The 25,823-nt window shown below is 49.4% G+C and overlaps 6 protein-coding genes across 6 annotated transcripts; 3 read left to right on the top strand and 3 right to left on the bottom strand.

Moving 5' to 3' along the window:
* Window positions 1-1,159: 1,159 nt before the first annotated feature.
* DFL_006872 (uncharacterized protein) lies at window positions 1,160-9,106 on the bottom strand (the record flags this gene model as incomplete). Its single annotated transcript, XM_067636364.1, has 8 exons — window positions 1,160-1,192; window positions 1,258-1,419; window positions 1,477-4,362; window positions 4,436-4,899; window positions 4,958-5,129; window positions 5,192-5,757; window positions 5,809-6,304; window positions 6,356-9,106. 8 exons carry the CDS (start codon window positions 9,104-9,106, stop codon window positions 1,160-1,162), a joined length of 7,530 nt encoding a protein of 2,509 aa, XP_067487989.1.
* Window positions 9,107-14,576: 5,470 nt separating this feature from the next.
* DFL_006871 (uncharacterized protein) lies at window positions 14,577-15,905 on the top strand (the record flags this gene model as incomplete). Its single annotated transcript, XM_067636363.1, has 3 exons — window positions 14,577-14,721; window positions 14,794-15,714; window positions 15,784-15,905. 3 exons carry the CDS (start codon window positions 14,577-14,579, stop codon window positions 15,903-15,905), a joined length of 1,188 nt encoding a protein of 395 aa, XP_067487988.1.
* A 757-nt stretch (window positions 15,906-16,662) lies between these two features.
* Window positions 16,663-18,369, top strand: DFL_006870 (uncharacterized protein; the record flags this gene model as incomplete). The annotated part of the gene is made up of 3 exons (XM_067636362.1): window positions 16,663-16,967; window positions 17,038-17,627; window positions 17,684-18,369. 3 exons carry the CDS (start codon window positions 16,663-16,665, stop codon window positions 18,367-18,369), a joined length of 1,581 nt encoding a protein of 526 aa, XP_067487987.1.
* A 536-nt stretch (window positions 18,370-18,905) lies between these two features.
* Window positions 18,906-20,701, bottom strand: DFL_006869 (uncharacterized protein; the record flags this gene model as incomplete). Its single annotated transcript, XM_067636360.1, has 3 exons — window positions 18,906-19,091; window positions 19,148-20,074; window positions 20,285-20,701. 3 exons carry the CDS (start codon window positions 20,699-20,701, stop codon window positions 18,906-18,908), a joined length of 1,530 nt encoding a protein of 509 aa, XP_067487986.1.
* A 1,064-nt stretch (window positions 20,702-21,765) lies between these two features.
* DFL_006868 (uncharacterized protein) lies at window positions 21,766-23,574 on the bottom strand (the record flags this gene model as incomplete). Its single annotated transcript, XM_067636359.1, has 6 exons — window positions 21,766-22,032; window positions 22,092-22,867; window positions 22,921-23,031; window positions 23,083-23,156; window positions 23,223-23,384; window positions 23,465-23,574. 6 exons carry the CDS (start codon window positions 23,572-23,574, stop codon window positions 21,766-21,768), a joined length of 1,500 nt encoding a protein of 499 aa, XP_067487985.1.
* A 666-nt stretch (window positions 23,575-24,240) lies between these two features.
* DFL_006867 (uncharacterized protein) lies at window positions 24,241-25,644 on the top strand (the record flags this gene model as incomplete). Its single annotated transcript, XM_067636358.1, has 3 exons — window positions 24,241-24,427; window positions 24,490-24,577; window positions 24,636-25,644. The coding sequence occupies 3 exons, from the start codon at window positions 24,241-24,243 to the stop codon at window positions 25,642-25,644; spliced, it is 1,284 nt and encodes a 427-aa protein (XP_067487984.1).
* Window positions 25,645-25,823: the final 179 nt, after the last annotated feature.

The following is a 25,823-nucleotide window of genomic DNA, read 5'->3' as shown; positions in this document are numbered from 1 at the left end:
GCTACGCCCAGGTCGAGAACTAGCTGGAAGAAAGCCTGGTGTCTCCTCCATCCGGAACGGTTGCTCAACATAAACAAGTTCTCCCCGTGCATGCAAAGACTGAGTTCGTCTTAAGTAACTCTGCAAACCCTGTCGTTTGAGGTTGATAGACGCGGATCTGGCAACGCCAAAGGTAGGTCGTCGGAGCGTGAATGTAGAAGCAGCCGAGTGGCTTCTGGATACTCCTGAACGAGAATATCGGCCGCGGTTTGAAATTGGGTCATCTTGATGAATTGAATGTAACTCCGAAGCTCTAGTAGGAACGCCACATCGAATACTAGACGCACAACTACTGCTTCGACTATAATCTGAAATTTAGCATCTGCTCGCAAGCTGTCAGTCGAAAAGAAAACTTACCTAGGGGTTGCTGGGAATAACGACAATCTGCGGGAATCCATCGGCCCAAAGCTAGAATGGCCATGGCCATAATAGTCCGAGCTCTGCCCTCGAATCGCCGCGGCGGCCGCGGCAGTGCTACCTCTCGTTTCGGGACTAGACATTCAAGATCTGTATATTCGGTGCATAAGGTAAAATCCGACAGAGTACTTTAAACGGAAATAAGTATTATAAGACGCAAAAAGAGGATATCAATGGTGATGAGATGTTAGTTTAGAGGGGAGAGACCAAAGTTTCTATTAACCTCCCCGAGGGGAAGGATATCAGTGAACAATATCACTATCATGAATGAATTTGTAAATTTAAATACATATAAGTAATTTTCACAAAGTTGAACATCTGTTTCTCACCGTGAAGATCTATGTACACACTGTCTTGCACATCCTCGAACTAGACAGGCCTCAATTTCAATCTCTAGGTCTGGGCACAAACCCAGCGTCCAACTGCAATTCAATATACGAAAGCTTTGAAACGGAACAAATACATTTTTCACACACACTTGCAAGGCTAAACCCCATCCAAAACGCCTTCGACATCTCCTCGTCAGGTACAGAGTCATATATGAGTACAGACAATTGAAAGCAAAAAGAATTGCCGCTTCTATTCACACTTCAAAATGCATACACTACGAAAAGAAAAAGTACAAGAAACACGCCCAATAACGATCAAGTTGAAGCAATTTTCGGAAGTCTAAGTCCTCACATATTATTCACAAGAAGAGGTCTTACGACGTCTTCGAGACACAGTCCCATTGGTACTATTCATATCATATCCTGTCAGTATCTCGATATAAAGGCTTCAATTCGAAGGGAAGAAACTTACAACTCTACCCCATTCGTCTGCGGTAAAGACGTTACGAGGCATCGGTAGAATAGCCGTGATCGATGCCGAAACTGTGGCTTGCGATTGATAAGGATTGATATGTTGTAGGGATTTCACCAATGTCAGGTCAAATTTCCCATTCACAATCTGCTTGCTCCAGATCTAAATTTTGGATCAGCACACCTCAACTCCAATAAGATGGTAATCATTGGGGCTCACATTAACAATCCCACGTCGATGCCCAGTAAAGATCAATTCTCGCTCCAACCATTCGTTACTAACGCCTTCATAAAAGGCCGTGGACATGATAACTTGATCCGGGCAAACTTCTTCAATTGACTTGCGGAGCACCAATTCGCCGTTTAGCGTATACAACGTCATGTCTGTAGGCCTGCTGACGAGGATATCTCCCGTCACATCGTTTAGAGTGATACAATGGATCGAAGCGTGTTCGCCTAACTTCCGGATGTAAGTTTTCCGGCTAAGATCCCACACGATGATTACTCCGGATGCGTCGCCAGTAACGAGCAATCCGAACGAACGTGAGACAGCCAGGTGGGTGATAGCGGCACAATGTCCTTGTAAGCACGCGGTCGGATGGATATCAAATGTCTTGCTATGTTCCATCTTCCAGATCGTCACAGTACAGTCGCAGCCGCCAGTAACAAAGACTTGTTCATCAACAACCAGGACAGCAGATACTTGATCCTGGTGAAGATGCTCAAACATAGCAATCATCCTTCGGCTCTCAGCATCGTAAAATCTGACACCACCGTCGCTATAACCCCACTCAAGGTACTTGTCGAAGACAGGGCTGATATAAATCCTGAACTCAGAGGATGGGACTACCTTTGAGGTACGGTGCGACCAATCAATTTGTTGCACCTTCTCCCGGGTATCCAGCAGAGGAAATGGTAACCTTATCAAACTTTCCACGCTGCCGTCTAACCGGGTAGTATTTCTCACAGAATTCTCTCTCTGTGGGTGCGGGCGTGTAAATATCTGGTGCGGTGTTTGACCAAAGTTGTGGATGATGCCGATGGCGGCAGTCCTCTCAATAGGGTCAATAATACTGCCGAGGTCAATAGCCCCAGAGTATGACAAATGGTGGAAGACATTTGTGGCTTCAACTGCTGCATCGCCCTTCTGTTTATATCCGAAGATAAGATCAATCCAATCGTGTAGGTGTTCGCTGACATAGGGACTCTCCAGAGCTTCGCGGTGCTTGGCGATGAAGATCTTGGGGTCACCTTTAGCCCAGGGCGGGAGAATAACATCATCAACCGCTTGCCCGGTCGCCTGTCGAATACCAAAGTTGAAGGAATTGCTGTTTATCAAAAGCTCCGGAAGGAAGAAGAACTCGGGAATCAGTTCCCTAACATCTGTTGTTGTATCCCTAGAAGCAGATAGCCACGCCTTTTCCATGGAGTAGAACAACCGATCTGCGTGATCGAAGTTCCCACCTTGGAGCAGTAGATATGAATCCACAAATGGATGCATCCGGATAAGATACGAGCATACAATCATGGCAGATGAGTAATGCGTTCCGTAGTGGAACGGTGGTGCTTTACTATCACCAAGATCTTGAAATGCACGATATCTCTCTTGAAACTCACGGGCACGCTCGGGTGTTTGTGCACCCATGGGTTTCGAAAAGTCGCGGAAAGTCTTTGGATTGGTCAGATCAAGTTCTTCGCTGGTATAGTCTGCCAACACCCATGGGAAGACAGGATATTGAGTGAGATCGTTGAAAGTCCTGCCGGCCATAGCATTCACCAAGATCAAGTAGTGGAAGTTTGAGATCTCATGCTTAAGCCATCTCTTCGTGGCCGGGTTTGCAGAAGCAGCCAGGAAGACATTTGCAAGCTTCCCGCCGAAGGAGATAGGGCTGAGCCCAGTACCAGGTTGACCCATAGTCTCAACTAACCAAGCTTCTTCATTGTGCCTGCCGCCGATTTGCGGTTGCTGATTCGCGGGTATACGGGCGGCTAGTTTCGAATGAAGAACATCTCGGTCCTTTTGCGTCATAGTGGTCAACAAGTAATTCCTCCCGTCAGAGAAGAACAATTCCAAGGCCACATCTCTGAACAAAAACTTCCGCTTCGAAACCGAAAGCAACTCCTTCCAAGCCCATTGCCTCGTATCGTGTTCCGCACTAGTCGACCTAGACTTCTCGGCATCGAGCCCGGCAATAGTCTGTAGATACTGATCTCGCTCTGACGGAGGCGCTTGCCAGACATTAATAATCTCCCCATCGGACTTTTGGAAAAAATTATCAATCATATACAAATTTTCCCGTCCAAGGATTAACAAGCCCTCGCAAATACTAAGACCTAGTACCCGAGACACGTTACTAACGAATTGCACGACCTCCCCGTGTTGAAGACTGCGTAAGACTTTTCGATTCTTATCTTCATACTCTTCGTCGTCAATTTTCGGGTCGTCGACCAGCTCAAAATCGTCTTCCATGTTATCGCCCCCGTTAATCATGCTTCCGTTGTCTCTAGCATCGGAGGTAGCGGGTCGAAGAGACAGGCGATCGTCGTCTATGAGAGGTGGCGGCGGCGTATTTGAAATAGGACCATTATTGGAACCTGGCGTTCCTATCGCCAGTTCCGTTCCCCTCTGCTTTGGTCCATATTCTCGTTCCTGCGTTCGAAGATCTGGGAGTAGTCTCTTGCGCATACGATTTCGGCCCTCAGAAATATCCAATTGCCATTTCTGAGGTTCTCCAGTATCAAGCAAGCCACAAGGCCTTGTCAAATCCCTGTTGAGTTTAGTGTGCACCTGGATCATAAACGCAACGTTATCCTGATGATCCTGATATGCTCGCTGATACTTGAGATGTTCTCCAGCGTAAATATTCGACGTCCACACCGATGATGCCGTCCTATGCTTATTATACGCATCCTCGTTGTTGATGTTCTCAAGAGCCCATCCCTTTAGTTTGTCTTTACGTTGGGCAATTCTAGCACGAGCTGCTTCCTTGACACGTTTGTTTTCATCTGACACATAAGCGTCCCATGTCTGGGCCAAACCTCCGAAGAAAAAGGTGTCGAGTTCGTTCTGATGCTTCTCGATCCATTCCAAGGATTGGACATCATCCTAGATTAATTGTTAGCCTTGTAAATTCGTACGCATATAACCATGCTGTGTATATATAAAAAATGTTACTCACAAGATCAGAAATTTTCAACATATCATTCAATGTCGGCTTGAGCTCTGGGGGCGTCTTCGGTCCAATCAAGATCTGTGCAATTTCCAAAGACTTCCTCGTAAGGACGAGCCGAAGCAGCTGCAGACTAATAGTACGAATGCTATTCTTTTCATCCGTAAGGAAAACATAAAGGAAATATGAGAATATACGAATGGTATCCAGATCCTGAAGTTCAGTGGTAAGTATAGCCTGGTTCCAGATGAGAAGCTGCTGCAAGAACTCGACAATAGCAGCTTCCCCATCCTCCATGCTCACGAGTGCCGAAAACTGGCGCCATAGTAGCTTGATGAAAGTCGTGCGAAGGCTTAAAATTGTCTGGTTGCAGAGTCTCACGCTCTTGATACTCGAGACGTCTGGACGTTCTATGTACTCTAAAATCACGCCGATAAACTCGAGGAGCTGTGGGCCACCAGTAGCGAACCATCCTACATATTTTGTCAGTTTTGTTACCGCATAGATCAATTTTAGTTTGTAATCATGTACCTTCAGCTATCGACTGGGAGAGATGATACGCCATTCTCCCCAAGTTTGTCAAGATGCGAGGCTCGGTCAGTAGCTTCAAATCAAGCGCAATATCATTCTTCATTAACGAAAGGGTGTTCCGCACAATGTAGGACTCGAAATAGATGCGTTGGTCGAGCGTGCCTGGCGGTATCTACTCAAAGTCAGAACCATTAGATCTCGAGACCTCATGACTATTGACACAAAAATCCATACCTTAGTAGCCAATCCAAACCCAGCAAACTCTCTTCTCTCCAGCAACATCGTCTTGAACACGGCCACCACAATATCCACCAAACTCGAAACCAACTGATTACTTGTTGCACCGCTCTTAACCTTCGCAATTTCAATGGACGTCGCGTTCACCGCAGGCACAAGACGAGAGCCTGACGGCGTCGTTGCAGAGGCTCCATCGGAATCGATTATGATAAACGATGATCCCCTTCTGAATGGGATTGCCCTGGCTGCACTGTTATCCGTAACAGTCGACCATACAGCAGAGCCAGTAGCTTGCAGTATGTTGGTCTGGCTAGCAGAATGCCCGTGGCGAAGTTTATCCTCAGCATCATCGGCAAGAGTGAGATCGAGCTCGGTTTCAGCACTAAGTTGATCAGTATCACAGATGATAGGGAAGAGGATGTCGAGGATCTCTTTCAAGAATACAGTTCCAGAGCAGAATTCCTTGAATGGCACACAATTTTGCTGCAAATCAGCTAAGAAGTGGACAATGGCATTAACCATCTTCTCCGCATCAGCAGGTGGGCGGTCAGCCGGCTCACGAACTATCGTTAAATTAGCCAAATCGCCTACAATCGAAGGTTTGAAATACACACCTTCGCCGAGAGTCATCAGAGTAAGTTGCGTATCCAAAGACAGAGATCTCCTTCGGTTATGCTTCTTCTCTGCATCCTCTGGGTTGAGAAGCCTATTCTTCGGAGCCTGAATGCGTACTGCCTCCTGCTGACTCTTCGTAATATCATTCACAGCAGTTTTCAACATTGTCGCAATGACGGCCCACATATCGGAACAGATGAACCTTCCATCCTTATCGTCGAATTTGAACGTGTTTATAAGGTGGTACAGCACAAGCGGCTGTGTAAGATCCACCTTTGCGATATCGACTCCAAGGAAAATAGAGAAGGCAGACATCCAGACCTCCGGGACTCGCCACCACTTTCTAAGGCGGCGTTTGAGGACCAGGAATCCGGACGTTTTGCCAGCGAATTTTGAAATGTAACTCTGTCCATGAACAACAAGTATGCGAGCGAGAATCTTCATGGCACATACAATGACGTTCGAGTTCCCGTCGTCCAAGAGGTATAACAGCCACTGCTCCATATTAGAAAGAACTTGAGTCAACGTCAGGAGGATCAAACTCACTCTATTAGTAACCGTCCGGGCGAACTTCATAATATTAGTTGTGCTTGAAGATTCGCAGAGCAGCTCTGAATACATTTCTAACATCATCAACCCAACCTGTCGCTTCAACCCGAAGTCATTAATCCGTTTTGACGACGATATCGGCGAGTACCCATCCGAATCCGTCCTCTTCATTACGAAGGTGCTCTTCTTATGTCGCAAACTCTTAATCTGGCTACCAGAGTAGAGCGAGTACGTAATGAAGAGAGACAAAGACCGTAGAGTCTCCGCCGAGAAGTTGGTACTGATAAGAGACTTAAAAGCCGCCAGGAAGTCAGGAATGACTTCCATCGAAAATGCATCGCTTTTCAAAGCATGTATCAATTTCTTGACAATTCTCATCCTGAGAAGACGCTTTGCATTAAAACGATGGTTAATGCTACCAGATCCGAAAACGATGAATTGTGCAAAGTAGGCCTTTTGCGTCGGGATATCGGCCTTCCTCCAGAGCTCAAAGTCCACGAGGAGCACACGATAAGCCAACGGGTTTACCAAAATCGATTCCTCTGGGCGTTCACCGTTGTAACCAACGAAGTTGAGAATGAGATCTAAGAGTTGCCTACAGACGACTCCATTGATTTCTTTAGTTCGGAGCAAGTATGCAAGAATTCCGAATCCATTTTCCTTCTCCATGGCCTCCGAATTCCGCCAGTTGTTCTTGATGGTTTCGAAAAGAATCTCCACCGCTTTGCAAACTTCTTCCGGTGTCTTTGCAGCTTCAACAAGCTTCAAAGTCACAGCGGCAGCGCCACCAATCTTCCAGGCAGCATTATCAAGACTGCCTGGATAAAGAATGATAGGCTCGCCAGTCATTACAGCAGTGCCTTGCGGTAAAGTGAGTGCATCGCTGATAAACGGTACAGCGCCATTCAAAGCAATCGGGCCCTTACGCACGAAGCTTTGAAGATTCTTCGATGCCTGGCGACTAATCTTCTCCGATAAGATCTTGGTATCGTTCGGGATGTCATGAGTATCATCAAGCACTGCAGTTGCAGAAATATTCAGCAGAACTTTGTTTTCTCCCATAACAGTCGAGGCTTTCTGTCGAATAGCAGATATGATATCCGACTTCTCCTCCTTTCCGGGATGCATCACTTCGTTGCGCATGTTAAGAGAAGCGCTGGCCTCATACGTCTGGAAACTACCCAAACAGTCTTGGAAGTTTCCGTAATAACGGGGTCCAAGATTGTAATGAACCGCGATCAAGTCGTCGGAAATGATTTCTTCGAATAGGAAAGCGTTCGCAACACTCCATTTCGATGAGAGGACCCCGTGTCCGATCCTAGGGGACAAATCTGCGGGTGTTCCCAAGAACGCTTGAACTGGAACATTATTCGTCGGCGGACTTGAAGGATACGAGCATTTAGCCTGTTCGATGAAGTCTCCGTTAACGTATAATAATGCCTTGGCCGCGCTCGTAGCTTTACCACGTCGGTGTGCCACAGCAATATGATACCAGGTCTTCTCCTCAAACACAAAGTTCCTAAACCGAATCGACGCCTTAGCCGAAGAGACCGAAGTCTGGAGGATGAGTTTGTGGGACTCCTGTTCTAAATATGCTAGCACAAAGCACTTTTGCGAGCCATCGAATACTCCGAAGAGTGTTGTATGAACAGTGTCGTCGAATTTATCAATGTACACCCATAACGCAAAAGTGTAACCGCCACTCGAGGGCGGGAAGGAGCGGCCAAGAGTTGCAATTTCAACAGAGGCGTAGCCATGGAGTGATAAATCGAATTGGATAAGCGGTGCAGTGCGAGATTGCTTCAGTCCGAATAGAAGAAAATCGGCAGCACTCGGATTATCAATGGCCTCTCTGAATATGACCTTTGCGTCGTCGGGGATGTTGACGCCGAGCACGATTAATGAATAGGCAATCTCGGAATATATCGGCTGGAGCTCGTCATCAGTATCGACAAGCCATAGTTTGGGTAGGATGAACGTCGACAAGATCCCGCTCCTGTGGACCTCGTTCAGATTGTACTGGTTGGATTGGGATAGCGACAATATCGCCTGCAAGATGGCAATCGAGGTAACTTTGTCCAGCTCCAGTATATTGAAGAAGTTGACAATAACCGGTAATATAGAAGCATGGCGCAGAAGATCTCCTCCACTGAAGGCAGATTTTGTCTTCTCGCGGACGTGGTTGGCCGTTTCGATATCCGATTCTGGCAAATCTCGGCGGGCTCGGATGATGAAAGTCGCGAAGGTCTCGTCATTCATGCCAAAGGCGAACAACAGGCCGAAGAGGAGATCGGGAGCGATAACAGGAACCCCAGTAGCTGCCAATCCACGCTGCAAAGCGTCGAATCCAACCTTCTTGCCAAAGAACCTCTTGTTCCCCACATGACCCACCATACTCTCGGACAGTAAGTTGAAAACGCATTTCAGGTAATCAAAAAGGCACAATCTAACGTCTTCCGAATCTTCTAGACTATAGAAGCCAGCGACATTCGTTAACGCCTGCAGAAGAGAGTCGAATCCCCCCAGGACCCGGAAAACTTCCTGCCACGATCCATCAGGCAGTTGCTTCAGGCTACTCCGGAGCTGAAGCAGCTGTGGAAGTTTATCGGGGACGGCGGCGACGGATTGTAACGGTTCTGATATCTTCTGGAGGACCGGGTCGATTTCGGCAGCTAGATGCTGCTGCTCCGGCGCAAAGGAGGTGGACACGCCACGAGCTCGATGTGGCGGTCCATTGGCGGGCAACATGAGGGATGGCCGGCTGGACTCGTCTGCAGACCGATTGCTATCTTGGTTGTGGTGGCCGTTTCTACCTAACTAAGGATCTGGGGACGAGTTGCTCGTGCCGAAGCTCATGGAGACCTGACCAAAGAGCAGGAAACCAGGGCCTGTGTGTCTTCGATGTTGGATCAGGGGAATTATCCGGAAGAGGAGTGTATTTTCTCGAGAGGAAAGGTACGAATTGGGGTTTTCGGTTTCGTCACTATCACCACATGATATTCACGATAAGCGGTCGTGAGGTCAAGGGTAGCGTTCGCGGACGGAGCCCCACCGGTCCGCTTATGATAGCGATTCCGAGCAACAGTTTCCTAACTACCATGACGGTACGATTAGAGCAAACACGTAATAAAAAGGCTGGCCTGGAATGAAACTCACCGACAAATAGGGTTGACCGTGCAGGCTCGCAGGGAGGTCAGCTAGTGTATCGGCAAGAGGTGCTTAATCTATGGAAGGATGGAGATTCGATTCTTCGGTGAAGAAAGATGTGGTCTTCCCGCAATTGCAAACCGCTCAGGTTTCCCAGCTGCAAGCACAGACGAGACCCACGCGGGCTTGGTTGCACCCCAAAATAAGCTATCCTGGCACGCAGGCCCGGCTGAACTGGTCTCAGGACGAACCGGACGCAAACGACCACAGCCTCAACTCTGCGAAAGATGCCAAAATGGAAGCCAAGCACGCCTCTGCATAGGGAAACCTCCGGGCATATATCATGTTTGTTTAGCTTCCTCGCTTGGGGGTCGAAAGACAGCGGCAATGGCCCTGCATCACAGCTGCTTGCGGAACCTCCTGCAAAATAGTGCCAAGGCTGTGTTTTGCAACAAAGGTTGGCCTGGATGTTGCGTTGGGGCTCATCTTCTTCTTGAGTACTCACATAAGCTTATTGGGCTAGTGGAGATGCTATTCCGGGTAGAATTGGTCGCTGTGACTGGAGGCAGTGAAGTGGCGGTCCGGTTCGCCTTATGCCGTCATGGTTGGGCGGGATCTGGTGTGCCGCAGTGCGGCTAGCCTGAACGGTATGTCAGAAATGTTGCAAAGCAGTGAGAATTTCCAGAAGGTAAATTTATAGACCGAGTCCGTCGCCGACTGAGTGACATATAAATTCTGCCTTACAGGTTATTTAGTGATCTTCGAATATCCAGACCGGTCGATTCCAAGACAAAGAAAGAGGCATATCATCTGTTCATCCCGTACCCGGGTTTGCTACACTATTCAAGTACCGAGGTCCTTAATCGGGGGCGGGAACGCAAGCCGTATTCGATATCCGTATTGCTATTGTTTTTGGAGATACATGCCTAGTTTATCTGTGTCTATTCTTATTACAAGCCGCCTTTGAACATCAGTTCCTAAAATAGGATATTTATCAAAAAAGGGTATTATTTTTTCAATTATATCCGAAAATTTTACTACTGTATAATCAACATGATGTCCATTTTTAGAAATATAAATATTTATTTATTTATAAAAACAAATATTTAATACTAAACATTAAAAATATTTCTTCTTAAATTTAATATTGTACATCAAAATGGTAAAGTCTAGGTCGCGGGGCGCTTTCTCCATATCCCATGGCTCATCAGCAGGAAATATGGGAAATGACCGGAATCGATGAAGCGCACGAGATGGGTTTTTCTTAAACACACACCGTGGCGCATGTCCCCTTTCTAGTAAATATAATTTATAAATGTGAAAAAAAATGTAGCCCTTCGACTTATCTATCACTTCTCGTCTTCCTCAGATTCACCGCCTCCACTTACTGTGATCGAATCATATCAGTCGTGTTGAATAGATCGGGTTCGTCCAGTGTTGCAAAGATCTTTTGGTCTATCCATTGTGCTCTATTGGTTCTCGTTCCGTCTTCTGCATCGCCGAAGTCTGGGTTGACATTTTTCGAGTTTGTAGGGTTCGCCCTGGATGGGGAGAAAAGGGGTCGATTGGTATGTCTCATTAATATATATCTCCCACCGGGCCTGAGCTCGAATACAAAATCCGATCTGCACATATAGACTCCAAAGGTTTAAAAATCATAGTCGCCTGGAACACCGGCCCAACTTCAAAAGCCTACTCCATCAGCGCCTCGTAAATGCCCAAGACTGGATCTACCGGTTCGTGACCGAATACAACATTGGCGAAAAGAAAGCCTACCCAGTCTTCGCGGGCTGGCGGTCCATCCCCATCACAAAACTCCACCAAACACTCCGGGCACGACTTTTAAAACGGAATACCCTCGTGAGAAACAGTATTTTGTTGTTAATGATTATCTCTCTTGGTCGGAGAAACCGGTGGCTATGGACGGTATGGGGGTTCTGACGTGTACGAAGTATGGGATGGGAGTTGGTGAGTTTGGGGACCGGGACATTAATATGTTGAATATGAAGTATTTTGAGAATTTAAAGTTTTCACGGTGGGTGGTTTCTTTACTTTTTTACATATATCGCCAGAAAGGCTTGACGGATGAGGTGATACTAAACTCATACACAGCTGCGTGACAGTAACCCGATCGCAAGGGAGCGCCCGACGGGGCGAACTTACTTTCGTTGGTGGGCACAACGTACCAAGGCCTTTCGAACGCAAATTTGACGATGAGAATACATAGATTGTGCCGCACTCGGGTATAAAGAGGGGGAAATGATTTCACCAAGGCGGATATTGGGGTCTTTCGTATCATGTTGTCGAAGGAAAAACCGATGCCGGAGCGTACAATTGCGATGGACGAGGATTTTACAACGATTGAATTGTGTTCAACCGTGACATTGGTGACGAAGGTTTGGCCGTTTTAGCACGTTTTGTAGACGTTTGATTTAGCTATAGTGTTAGCTACAAGGGTTCCTTCAGCATGGAAGGGTTTGATAGAAATTAGATATTGGTGATTCCGTAAGCTTCAAATATTCATATGTGTCTCCAGATATCTCAGGATATGAAAATTGAGCACCCCTTTGCTCTTTAATCTCATGAAAAAGACGATCGTACATTACAGAAAGTGCAGCTCTTATATCCAGTCAGCGATCTCTTCACCCCTCCGATTAATCTCACATGTCTTCTACAGGACAAGCTGCGCACCAAAAACGAATAGTATCTACATTGATTCCCACCGACAACTACTCCAACCGGCGGTACCTTAACGTCTGTATATCCATCCGGGCGTACAACACCATACGCCCTCTCACAGGCACCGAAAAAGGACCCACGTACGGGTCTGGGGACTCGGCGCGTTTCAGAGTTGTCAGTCGCCAACAGGGTTTATGCCGTTCCTGTCTGTAGATGAAAGGGGATGGCGACCTTACGTAGTATACGGGTACCTAAGGGTAATTAATAGTGTAAATCCCAACCGTAAAAAACAAAAGTCAGCACGTTGGGACATGATCGTATGCCAGATCGTACGCGGGTTCGTTGTGTTGCTTTCAGGTAAATTCCAACAACTTCATGACACTGTGGAAGATAAGGACCCAGCGCCTGCCGAGAATCGTGCATGAATAAAGCATGAGTGTTGGTCTCATGGCGTTTTAAATTTTATCCGATACCGATTCCTGATATTATCGTCTGCAGTGTCTACCACGGATAAATATCTGCAGTATAGATCGGGATCTAGCGAATATCTATCGACAATTGTGAATACTTGCATCGATACCTTCCACGGGACCCCGGCGTTTGGAGTTTTGCTTCGGTTTTCCGTTCGACGCTGCACAATTCATTGCAAGTTCCACGGAATCAACCGCTAACGCTTGTAGAAAGACGATTGACCAAATGTGCATTTTGCTTAATATCGAATCCCCAACATTATAATGACGTCCTCTGCCAAAGTAATAGGTAGTTGGACTCGATTTACGGAGACGGAACTTGAGACACATGCGAGCGTGGAAAAATAGTTGGACAGGGATGTGGAACCGCAGCGCCCCTGAAGCCCGAAGTTTGAGGTTTATTGTCCCATCACAGGCGACAAGCCGATGATTGGCGTTAGCCCATAAAGATCTGAAACGGCTCTGCCAGGCGCTAGGACGGGCTGTCAAAGTCTGGTAACGGAGCATTCTTTTTCTGTATACCTCTCCTTCCCATCGTACATTATATCGTTGTAATGCTAGAAGGAGCAATTGAAGATCTCGGGATAACTTGCATCATAGGCCACGTTGGAACGGAAGGGATTGGAAAGGGGGGGGATTCGATTCTCGTTCCTTCATATCTTTTCGTACAGACTGGTGTTCCTGTTGGGGTTTTTGAGACATTCTTCCCCCTGTCCATTAGACGTCCTGTACTTATACAAGTATCGACAAAGTACTTACGAGTTGGTGGTGTATAACGCGAAAAGAGCCACGGATTTGAAGATTGTTGGCTGCGCTCGCCCCTTAAGACCCGCCCGGACTTTTTTTCTTCCAGAATCGAACGATCATGATGGTATCTTATTCCAACTTATATTGAGTTTATTGTAATATAATATACTCCCGGCGGGTCCTCAACTTTAAGCGTTTGCGTCGTCACCACTGGAAGAAGGATTAATACATTATATTATATTGGGCGGCCCTCACAAAACAAACGTCAAACGTGGTGTCAACGAAACACCACCGCGAAGTTTAATTTACAAAACCACCACGACCGCCATTCTATCAGATATTCCAATTAATAACACCTCGATGCTCTTCTTCCTATAGATCGACCGTCGACGGATTGGGACCTTTGGACACGGCGAATTTGCGGTGCACCCGACTGGTTTTGGACAGAGCAAGCGGCCGGCCAGCCCCAGGAATAGGAAAAGGAGCGTTCTGTTCGGATTCGAGCTGCCGACCTGTGCTACCCCCAGCGGCACCTGCATCTTGCCTGCATCGCCATCTTTCTTTCTCTTCTCTCCTCTTCTCTTCCCTGTACATATACTTCTTTCCTCGTATACTTCGACTTATATAGTACTGTCGGTGAGTGTGACGCCAACGTTGCCTTTTGCTGTTCTTATAATCAGCAGCCAGCCAGCCTCTCATTTGCTTTCTCTCCTTAAAATCCTCCGCGATCCCTAGCTGCATTTGCAGTTGCGGTTGCAGTTGCAGTTGCATTTTACTGTTGCTTCAGAATTCTGACTTGCATCTCGCTTTTCCAAGCAGTTCTCTCCTAATTCCTGTGGCACGAATAATCCCAGAGATTACGTCCAGACGACCCTTCGAATTCAATTCTAAACCGTCCTTTGTTATCTCATGTCGCCGCTATAGGACATCTTTCCTCGAGGTCTTCGATTGATCGATAGCTGGCTATCCCGTAATAAAATCCGCTCGTGCTCCCTCAACCTACATAATCGACGAAGAACGACCACGACTCTCAGCCACCACTTGCTCCCTCCCAACGACACGCAATCCGGTTTCCATCTTTTGTTCGATTACTTCGCCTTCTAATTACCCCCAAGCTGGATTTCTCCACAAAGTCCGTCGGCTCTCCGGGAGCGACAGCAGCTGCGTCGTCGAAAATGTTGAGCGTGAAACGGGCGATAATATTGTCAGCCATTGTGCTGATAGTCTTCTTTTTCACATCGAGCCAGCGGTCCGAGGAGTTCAGGTCGCATATAAGAGGCGGTCCACGGCCGAAGGTTGACGACGATGCCGTTCCAACAGGTACAAACCACCACCACCACCAAGGTACCACGCGGTAGAATAATTCACATTGACATTTAAATATCCTGACAGATCCATCGGACCACTCGGACAAACTAATCACCCAAATCAACCCCCCACATCTCGGAAAACCGGCGCCCCGCCCATCAAACATCAGAGGCCAACCCCTCCGCGACCAGCTCGCCTACCAATTCCCCTACGACGTCTCGAACAAATTCCCAGCTTTCATCTGGCAAACATGGAAATACACCGTCGCAAACCCTCGATTCAGCGATGGCTACCGTCCGTTGGAAGCCAGTTGGACACAACACCACCCTGACTTCATCCACGAGGTCATAACCGACCAAGTCGCGTTACACTTGATCAAACACCTTTACGGATCCGTACCCAACGTTCTGGAGGCGTTTACATCGTTACCGTCGCCGATCCTCAAAGCCGACTTCTTCCGATATTTGATATTGCTCGCGAGAGGGGGGATCTATAGCGACATTGATACTGCGGCGTTGAAGCCGGCTACGAGATGGATTCCCCCGAATTTCAGGATGGCATCGATCGGATTGGTCATCGGCATCGAAGCCGACCCTACCGGAAAGAACTGGGCGGACAATTACTCTCGAAGACTGCAATTCTGCCAATGGACCATTCAATCGAAACCCGGCCATCCGGTCCTCCGTGAAGTCGTGGCGCGTATAACCGAGAACACGCTGGAGATGAAAAGGCAGGGGAAACTAAAGAAGGACCAAAAGGGGGTTATCGAATTTACCGGCCCGGCCATCTGGACGGATACGATATTCGATTACCTGAACGACGAGAATTATTTTACAGTTCAGAAGGATAATCCGGTCGATTTCAGGAATTTCACGGGGATGAAGGATCCGAAGAAGATCGGAGATGTGGTCGTGCTGCCCGTTACGAGTTTCAGTCCCGGCGTTGGACAATTCGGGGCGGGTGAGGACGATGATCCGCAGGCTTTCGTGAAGCATATGTTCGAGGGTACGTCCCGTTTCCGACACGAACTCTCCTTTCGGGTGCTTGGAAATGCTAATTTGGTTATCGCGATAGGTACCTGGAAGCCGGAAGAGGAGCGACATATCGGCGAGCCGGATAATATGAGGGCTTACCGAGAGGATCAAGAGAGGAAGCAGAGGGAGAGGCTCAAGAAGATGGGAATCCACGAAGTATAGTCGGCATTATGTCCTTGCTCATGACGGCGACCCTTTTTTTTTTTTTAAACGAAGATATTACACGAATTTCCTTGTTCCACCCCTCTCATCAGCCTTCTCGGAGAGGCTATCTACCGCACACCGGCAACGAACCGGGAGAGGGGCATAAAAGTCTTGAAGAGGAAGAGAGTCGATACGCAGCTCTCCGATCGTTTAAAGTACACTATTATTACTTACTTTTTGGTACTTGGTTTTCATCCAAGATAGAGAGAGCAAAAGATAAGCTACGCTGCTATGGTTTGCGGCAGGAGTGTCTACTCGTTTTGGAAATTTGTTATATATACTTTTTCTCTTTCCCCTGTTTTTCTACCTTGTATTGATATTCCCTTTGCTTGCGTTTTCCCGATTGTCTTTTGAGCATCTGAAGGCGTTAATTGACGGTGGGATACCTCCTTGACTTTCCTCTCCGTAGGGTATCAATTAGATATCATATACCCCCCAAACAAGTAGAAAGAAGTCCAGACCCATGCACGATTAAGTAACCTGACTCGAAACCCCGCCAAACAAATCTCAGAGCCATCACGCCATCGCCCCCGAGCCTGCATCCTTCGGCGACGCTAAAACCGCATCGGGAAATTTGTCGAGCTATTCGCCGGTGCGGCTTCTCAAGATTCCAATTCGATTACTAAAAGCCCGCCAGCGTAAATTATTTTATACAACCCCGGAAACCTCAGTCTTCGCTTTCTCCCATGTTGTAACTTATGCCCCAGCGTGCACGATGAAGCGAATCCTCACCACCGTTAATACCTTCTCACGGCGTCGGACCTTTGACAGTTTACGACCTCTCACAAACCATCCGAGGACGATACCAGTAACTCGCAACCTCCACACCTCCTCCAACCCCCATAACGCAACCGCGACCGCGACCGCAACCTCGAAACCCCAAGATGCCGCCGGTTCCTTATCCTCAAACCCGCAAATGGCATTCCCCTGCCTCGACGCCCTCGAAACCCGTACCTCAAACCTGCTGAACAACTCCACCCCCGTCAAGAAATTCAGCAGCGGCGGCGGTCCGGAACCCAGGTACCTAATATCTCCTCGCAACCCCCCTTTTTACCTTACAACGATCTCTGATATGAATAAAACAAACCAGCTACACCTCCGGCCCCCACCAGACCTTCCACTCCCCCACCCCTCTCCGTCTGGACTGGGGCGGCACCCTCCCGACCTACACGATCGCCTACGAAACCTGGGGCTCCCTGAACCCCACCGCTTCGAACGCCATCCTCCTCCACACCGGTCTCTCGGCATCTTCGCATGCGCATTCTACACCTTCGAACCCCTCGGTCGGGTGGTGGGAGAAGTTTATCGGAGAGGGGAAGGCGTTGGACACCAGCAAGTATTTTGTAATATGCACCAATGTCATCGGAGGGTGTTACGGGAGCACGGGACCTAGTTCGGTCGACCCTTCCACCGTTACCGATGGTAGCAGTGGGAAGGGGGTGCCGTATGCTACAAAGTTCCCGATCGTGACGTTGGAAGATATGGTTCGTGCGCAATTCGCACTTCTCGACCACCTTGGGATTCAAAAGTTATTCGCCAGCGTAGGTAGCAGCATGGGAGGCATGCAAAGCCTCGCGGCGGGTGTGCTGTACCCCGAAAGGGTGGGAAGGGTGGTCTCCATCAGCGGATGCGCGAGAAGTCATCCCTATAGCATCGCCATGAGATTCGTTCAACGCCAAGGTACTTTCCTTACATGCAACCCATCCGACGACCTTTTTGCTAACGGGGAGGGAAAGTCCTAATGTCCGACCCGAACTGGTCCCGCGGCCACTACTACTCCTCCATCCCCCCGCACGTCGGCATGAAACTCGCTCGCGAAATCGCCACCGTGACCTACCGCTCCGGTCCCGAATGGGAACAACGCTTCTCCCGCCTCCGCGCCGACCCCGCGAAACCACCGGCGTTGTGCCCCGACTTCAAGATAGAAACGTATTTGGACCACGCGGGCGAGAAATGGTGTCTGGAATACGATGCCAACAGCCTGCTGTACATCTCCAAGGCCATGGATTTGTTCGATTTGAGCGAAGACGTACAGAGGGAGGCGAGGGCGAGGAGGGAGGGGTACGCGGGCGGGAGGGGGGGGAGTTGCACGCTCACCTTGCCGGATGAAGCGTACGAAGAACAAGAAGGGCCCCAATCCCCGGAAATAACAACGACGGGAACGCCCCGTCGACCGCCACGGGACTTGATAGCCGGTCTGTCACCTCTGAAAAACCATAAAGTCCTCGTCATCGGCGTGGCATCGGACATCCTGTTCCCGGCGTGGCAGCAGAGGGAGGTCGTGGACGCTTTAAGGGAAGGTGGGAACGAAGGGGTGACTCACGTGGAGTTGGGAGAGGACGTGAGTTTGTTCGGACACGATACTTTCCTGTTGGATACGATTAACGTTGGGGGGGTCGTTGGGGAGTTTCTGAAGGAGTGATTTACACCATGTCGTAAGATGTTGACCTCGAGCGGAGCACGTTTCGAGAGAACCGTAGCGTGTTTTACCCTCGAATCCAATTCCCACCGAACGAAATTTCTTCAAAGCGGATGACGGAACAAAATCTATTTCCATTCTGAACGTCCTCGTATAAATGATATAAAACTAACCCTGGTATCGAATAATAAATATCAAACACCCAATCCCGAGAGGTAGTAGTTACCATAAACTAAGTATCAATAATACATTATCAAGAAGTGCAAAAAAAAGAGACAATTTGAGATATAACCGAACGATGCATGCATTGAAAAAGAGAACAAACACCCCATGAAAGGAACCCGTTCCACCATTATTTACCGTGCAAACCGGGCATAAAACACCATTGATAATAGAGTAACAAAAAACCGATAAGAGAAAGCCGTTCCTATTCAAACAACCCTTTGTCCAATGTTTCAGCGAGAGGATGATCCGTCTAACGCTATTCCCTTTATGAGAAATTTAAACAGATAAGGAAAAAGTTTCGAGGCTCGGTTGGTTTAAGCCTGGAGCTTGCGAGCCTTGTCGAAGATGGCCTTGACTTCTTCCTCGACGAACTCCTCGATGCGGTCGAGGATATCGACCTTGCTGGAGGGCTCCTCGGAATAGAGGTCGGTTCTGTGCTTGTTGTGGTCACCGAAGATGTCGGTGAGGTTGGAACTTCCACCGCCGTTGAAGGCAAGGAGCTAAACAGAGCGTTAGACGAATTTCATCGTTCCATCGAGGGAGAGTGATAACTTACGTTGACGGTCTCCTTGGGGAGGTCTCGGAGCTTGCCGGGGGAGGCGATGGAGATCATGCTCTTCTTGAGGGCGGCCGGGGTGAGCTCACCAACAGCGAAGGCAGAGTCCGTGGCGGGTTGGAGGGATACAAAGTAGGCCAGGAGGCCGGCAATGTGCGGGGAAGCCATGGAGGTACCGGAGATGGTGTTGACGGCATGCTCGGAACCGATCCAGGTGGACTGGATGTTCAAACCCGGGGCGAAGATGTCGACACACTTGCCGTGGTTGGAAAAGTAGGCACGGGCGTCAGCGAGGGTGGAGGCACCGACGGTGACGGCGTTCCTGGCGGCGGCCGGGGAGTAGTTGCAAGCATCGGCGTTGTCGTTACCGGCGGCGACGGCGAAGTGGATACCGTTGTCAACGGCAGCGTTGACGGCCAAATCCAAGGTTGTGGACTTGCCACCGCCGAGGGACATGTTGGCGACGGAGCCCTTGAAGCCCTTCTGGGTCTTGGATCTCTTGAGATGGTCGGTGACGGCCCATTCGACACCCTTGACGACATCGGACATAGTACCGGATCCGTTGGACTTCAGGACCTTGACGGCGTAGACACTGGCCTTCTTGGCGACACCGTACTTCCTTCCGGCGATGGTACCGGAGCAGTGGGTGCCGTGGCCGTTACCGTCGAGATCCTCGTCATTGGCCGGGATGGTCTTGCCCCAGTTGGCACGACCCTCGAAGTCAACGTGCTTGACGTTGGTACCGGTGTCGATGACGTAGACGTTGACACCTTCACCTCCATCGGTGGAGTAGAGGTACTTGTTGAAGTTACCAAAGTTGAGGGATTCACGGTGGGAGATACGGGCGAGACCCCACGGGGAGCCCTTTTCGACGGATGGCTCGTCGCTGTTGATCCAGACCTTGGAGTCCTTCTCGACGTACTCGACCTGCAGACGCGTCGTTAATTCATCTTTGTTGGAAAGAGCGGTTTCAAGCCGAGTTCGTTGGAAGTGTGGTGTGGTGTGGCTCGGGCTCACGAGACACACCCCTTGACGCGGCTAATCCCGGAGAAGCTAGCGGCGTTTTCGGGGGTCGCCAGCGAGCGAGCATCGCAGAGAGATAAGGAAAGGGACGGGGAGAGGATGATATTAACTTACGTCAGGGTGCGATCGGATGAGATCGAGGGTGTCCTCGTCGAAGGAGCCGGAGTAGCCCTTGAAGGCACCGGCGATATCGAAAGAGTGCTTGAAGCCGCCGACGACGGTCTCAACGTCATCAACGACGGTGTTTAGGAAAGAGGAAGAAGGTTTACCGCCCAAAGGAACCTGGCTTCTCTTCTTGAGGGACGAAGCGTGAGTCTTCTGGATCCAGGACTGATGGGCATCGACGGCTTCGGAGTCGACTCCCTTCTTGAAGACGACGATGTAGGAATCAGGGATCTCGTGATCGGAGGCGGAGAGGGTTGAGAGGAGAGGAGCACGAGAAACGACGGTCGTGCCGACTGGGGAAGCGACGACGAGGACTGGGCCAGTGGCCACGGCCAGGACGGCCATCAGGGACTGTGTCAACTTCATTTTGATTTCTTTCTTTTACAAATGTTACTCGGTATGATCTTCTTCTCTAAAGGGAGCCTTTGTGAGGGTTTGGAAGGAGGAAGAGGAGGAAGAGAGGTTTTGGGGGAAAAGAGAGAGAGATGGGGTTTATTTAAAGCGGTTGGGAAGGATGGCCTGGATGACGAACGAGCTAAGCAACCAAACGGGCGGAATGAAGGCGGACAAACAGCGACCTTGCCAACCATTCCCAGACTACCCCGGGAGAGTAACCATTATGTATCATCTCGAGTTATCCCTTGGTGTTTCTTCTTCCCATAATAGCAAGAAGAAAGGCAGCGTGACCGGTCGTCTCGATTACGTGCATCGGCCGGCGGATTGTCTCTTTGGCCAAAGGCTGTCCTGCATCTGGCCGGCCGAACAGGGACTAGTGTGTTGTTATCTCTGCCAATCATGGCCGAATGACTCCAACGCTCGCCTTGCATGTTCGTCTCTTCCGATGGTACCCTTGCATCACCGCATACTCTCGCAGGCACTCTTGTTATACGGATAGAGTGAGATATAATACATGGCTTGGAGATCCACATGCGGTCTATCCATCTGATCCTCTCGCATTCACATAAACATATGCCTCACACGACCTGTCCTATTTCGTACCTACTTTGCCGTTGCTGTCTGTTTCGGAGACCGCCTCTCGTGAAGGACAGGGGAAGGCTGACCGCTCAACACCCCATCCTTCTTCCGTCGAGGGCTTTGAAAGAAAGGTAATGCCAGATGGCAAAGGGTTTCACATGAGCAATGGAAACCGGATTCCGATACGATGTGGCAATGGTGTGGTCACGTGTATGCTATACTATAAACGTCTCGAGGATCAGGGGTACCCATCAGCTCCTTGCTTCGAATTCGGCTTCTCTTACCTACTCCGTGCTAATAGGGGGCAACAGCCAGCTGTATAGCCTCGGGCCAGTAGCTGTACAGCTGGGGTGGCAACTAGCTTGGAGCTATCTTGGAGCTTGCTCGAGCTGTCTCGCACTGGAACAGATAGAGATGGATGATAGATAGATTATATGGTATAAAGTACAATAGTATTACATCCTAAACACCCCGAACCGCGTCCGGTTCTCGTCCACCCGTCCTCCCAGCGCCGCCTGAAGTCCCATCGCCAGCGTTTTCCGGGTATCTTCCGGCTTGATAACCCCATCATCCCATATCCTCGCAGATGCAAACTTGGCATCGGACTCTGCTTCGATCCTATCCCTAAGCTCAGGGTCCTCCTTCCCAACCATCTTCATCACGCTGCTCAATTGCTCTGCCCCCATAACTGCTATCTTGGCATTCGGCCACATCCACAAAAACTAGTGTTCGGTTAGCTTCTTTTTCTTTTCTTTTTCAAGAAAGTTGGGGAATAAGGTACCCTCGCGCCGTACGCCCTCCCGTTCATTCCATAATTCCCAGCTCCGTAACTCGCCCCGATCACCACCGTAAACTTCGGCACCTCCGCGCAACTGACAGCTGTCACCAACTTTGCTCCGTTCTTCGCAATCCCTCCGGCTTCCGCGTCCCTCCCAACCATGAACCCCGTCACGTTCTGCAAGAAAACCAACGGAATATTCCTCTGCGCGCATAATTCTATAAAATGCGCCCCTTTCAACGCAGCTTCGGAAAAGATGATACCGTTGTTCGCCACGATACCCACTTTGTAACCGTGAATGTGCGCGAACCCGGTCACCATCGTTGTCCCGTAACCCGCTTTGAATTCTGAAAATTCGCTGCCGTCTACTATCCGTGCGATGACTTCTCGGACGTCGACTTGTACCCTTAGATTCGTACCCATGATCCCATCTAGCTCCTTGGGATCGTAAATGGGTTCTTTGACTTCCCTGACCCTTCTCTCCTTCACCGGCCAGTTTAGATTCGAAATACTCCTCCTGGCGAGGACGATCGCATGTGCGTCATCGACGGCGAGGTAGTCTGTCACTCCGCTGACCGTGGAGTGCAATACCCCTCCGCCCAGATCTTCGTGTGTGACTTCTTCTCCTGTCGCGGCTTTTACGAGCGGAGGACCGGCGAGGAAGATGTGGCCTTGTTTGTCGACGATGATGGATTCGTCGGACATGGCGGGGACGTAGGCCCCGCCGGCCGTGCAGGGGCCCATCACGACGGCGAGTTGGGGAATGCCCTCGGAAGACACTGCGTATTTTGCATCAGTTGACGAAGACCTTCGGCTTGGAAAGGGAGCGTACTTCGGGCTTGATTGTAGAAGATGCGGCCGAAATGGTCTTTGTCCGGGAAGACGTCCTTTTGGTGCGGTAGGTTTGCGCCGCCGGAGTCGACGAGGTAGATGCATGGTAGTTCTGACGATATTAACCTTTATTCCGTACAGTTGATATGTTCATTTGACGTACTGTTTTCCTGAGCGATGGCTTGTGCTCTCAAGTGCTTTTTGACTGTGATTGGGTAGTATGTCCCGCCCTTTACTCTGTAATATATATTTCAGCTCCTTCTTCTTTTTTTTTTTTTTTTTTGAGGAAGAAGGTAGTCTTACGTGGCGTCATTGGCAACGATCATGCATTCCACCCCGGATACTCGTCCGATACCCGTTACTATACCTCCAGCTGGAACTTCATCTTTTCCGTATAGATTATACCCCGCCAGCTGCGATAGCTCCAAAAACGAAGATCCAGGGTCTAGTAACGCTGATATCCGGCTGTGCTAATATGATTCCCAGTCAGCCTATCTCCATAATTTTTTTTTTTAAAAAAAAAAAAAAGGAAAGCGAAGTCATACTCCCTAACCAACATCTTCCCCCTCTCGACATGTTTCTTCCTATGCCGTTCTTCACCGCCTACCGAGATCTTTCGGGTTAGGAGATCCAGCTCGGAAACGAGCTTTGACATGTCCGAGGCATTGGACTTGAAGGTTTGGGAAGTTGTGTCTATTGTCGATGGGATTGTTGAGACGGCGGTTTCGAAATGGGTGAAGGAGTGGGTCGATATGGTTCTTTTTAGGAGGGTTGGGATTATTGGGCGCCGTGGGAGGCGGGAGAGGGTGTGGAATGTCGTGCGGAGGGACATTGTCTCGTTCTTTTTAGCATTCGTACATCTTACGATTTTATGGAGGCGCCTGGACTTACGACGGTTGAGAGATATTATGGCGATGAGATGGGGAGAAGAAAGGAGAGGGAACGATCCGATCTATGTATCCATCTTCTTTGGGAGGCGCTCTTCGGTCGAAGTCCTCGAGAGAACGGCCAATGGAATGCTGCATATGGGATGTGGAGTGTGCCGAGTGTAGCCGTCATCGCGACAGGGTTACCCCACAGCCAAACCCCGTAGCTCAGCTCGATTTTGCGGCTCGATGCCGGATTCCAATATTTCTTACCTTGGTTGCAATTGGGGCATCTCTTCTTTCTTTCCCTTCTTTTCCAGCTTCATTCCCAGAGTTATCGTGCTGTCGACGGTGCCGGTTTACATATAACTTGTGTCGACTGCATCGCATTACCACGCTTCGATTCGCATTGTAAACTCACACGTTCTGCTCGACGGGAATATTAATATTTTACAATGAAATCCGCCCGTCTCGCCCGTCCGGCATTCCGCTCCCTCCAGCGGACATGCGCTCCTTCGTTTGCAAGAACGGTGCTTCCGGCGTGCACTGCTCGTCACGCATCGACGAAACATACTCCCAATTTCAAGATGCCTACTCCTGAAGATCTGGCCGAGTTGAGGGAGAGGGTACAGGAGTTTGCTAGTGCGTATTTTCTTTTCTCCTCGATGGGTTCGATCGGTGATGTTAATCGAGGAATATCACAGGACGAGAGATCCCCGAAGAGGTAGCCGCAAGAACGGATAGGGAGAACGAATTCCCTAATGATATGTGGCCAAAGTTGGGAGACGCTGGGTATGTTTCCCTTTACGCTCCCGATTGTCCGAAAATAATTTACTGATTCGTATAAAAGACTGCTGGGGATAACCGCGGAAGAAGAATATGGCGGCCTGGAACTCGGCTACCAAGCGCACTGCATAGTCCTCGAAGAACTCTCGCGGGCATCCGGTTCCATCGGCCTCTCCTACGCCGCCCACTCCCAACTCTGCGTCAACCAACTCTCCCTCCACGGGACACCCGACCAAAAATCCCGTTTCCTACCGGGTCTGATATCCGGCACCAAAATCGGTGCTCTGGCCATGTCCGAACATTCCGCTGGATCCGATGTAGTTTCTATGAAAACCACCGCTACGAAATCCGATGGCGGGTGGTTACTCAATGGCACGAAGATGTGGATTACCAACGGCCCTGATGCGGACTTTGTGGTTGTTTATGCGAAGACCGAACCTGGCGCTGGGAGCAAAGGCATCACGGCCATGGTTGTCGAAAAAACTTTCGAAGGCTTCTCCTGCGCTCGAAAACTAGATAAATTCGGCATGCGAGGTTCCAACACCGGAGAACTCATCTTTGAAGACGTATTCATCCCCCGAGAGAACCAACTCGGCCCCACAAACGGTGGTGTGAAAGTCCTCATGTCCGGTCTCGACCTGGAAAGACTTGTCCTCTCCGCAGGTCCGATAGGTATCATGCAGGCCGCGATGGATCTGGTCCTCCCGTACACCCATACTAGGAAACAATTCGGTACTCCTATAGCCGAATTTCAATTGATGCAGGGTAAACTGGCGGATATGTATACTAAACTCGCGGCTTCGAGGGCTTATACTTACGCTACCGCTAAAACGGTGGATGAGGGGATTATCGAGACGAGGGATTGTGCCGGGGCGATTTTGTACGCGGCCGAGAGAGCGACGGAGGTGGCGTTGGATGCCGTGCAGTGTTTGGGGGGAAACGGGTATATCAACGAGATTAGCGCGGGGAGGTTGGTGAGGGATGCGAAGCTTTATGAGATCGGGGCGGGGACTAGTGAGGTTAGGAGGATGGTTATCGGGAGGGCCTTTAATAAGGAGTATGCGCAGAGGTAGACGTCCGGATGGGTGGTAGGCCGGGTGACCTCAAAAATGGGTGTATGATAGGTTAATCGATACCAGATGTTGTTGTTTTTGAATTTATACGATGAAAAAGATGGTCTTTTGTGCGCTATGTGCTGAGATATGTACAAAATCGTATTCCGTGATACGGATGGTAAATAATAAAAATACAA

This window comes from Arthrobotrys flagrans, assembly GCF_004000055.1.
Source record: "Arthrobotrys flagrans strain CBS H-5679 chromosome Unknown unitig_8, whole genome shotgun sequence".
NCBI classification, from domain to species: domain Eukaryota; kingdom Fungi; phylum Ascomycota; class Orbiliomycetes; order Orbiliales; family Orbiliaceae; genus Arthrobotrys; species Arthrobotrys flagrans.
The sequence above is the reverse complement of the archived record's forward strand: the minus strand, read 5'-3'. Positions and strand labels throughout refer to the sequence as shown.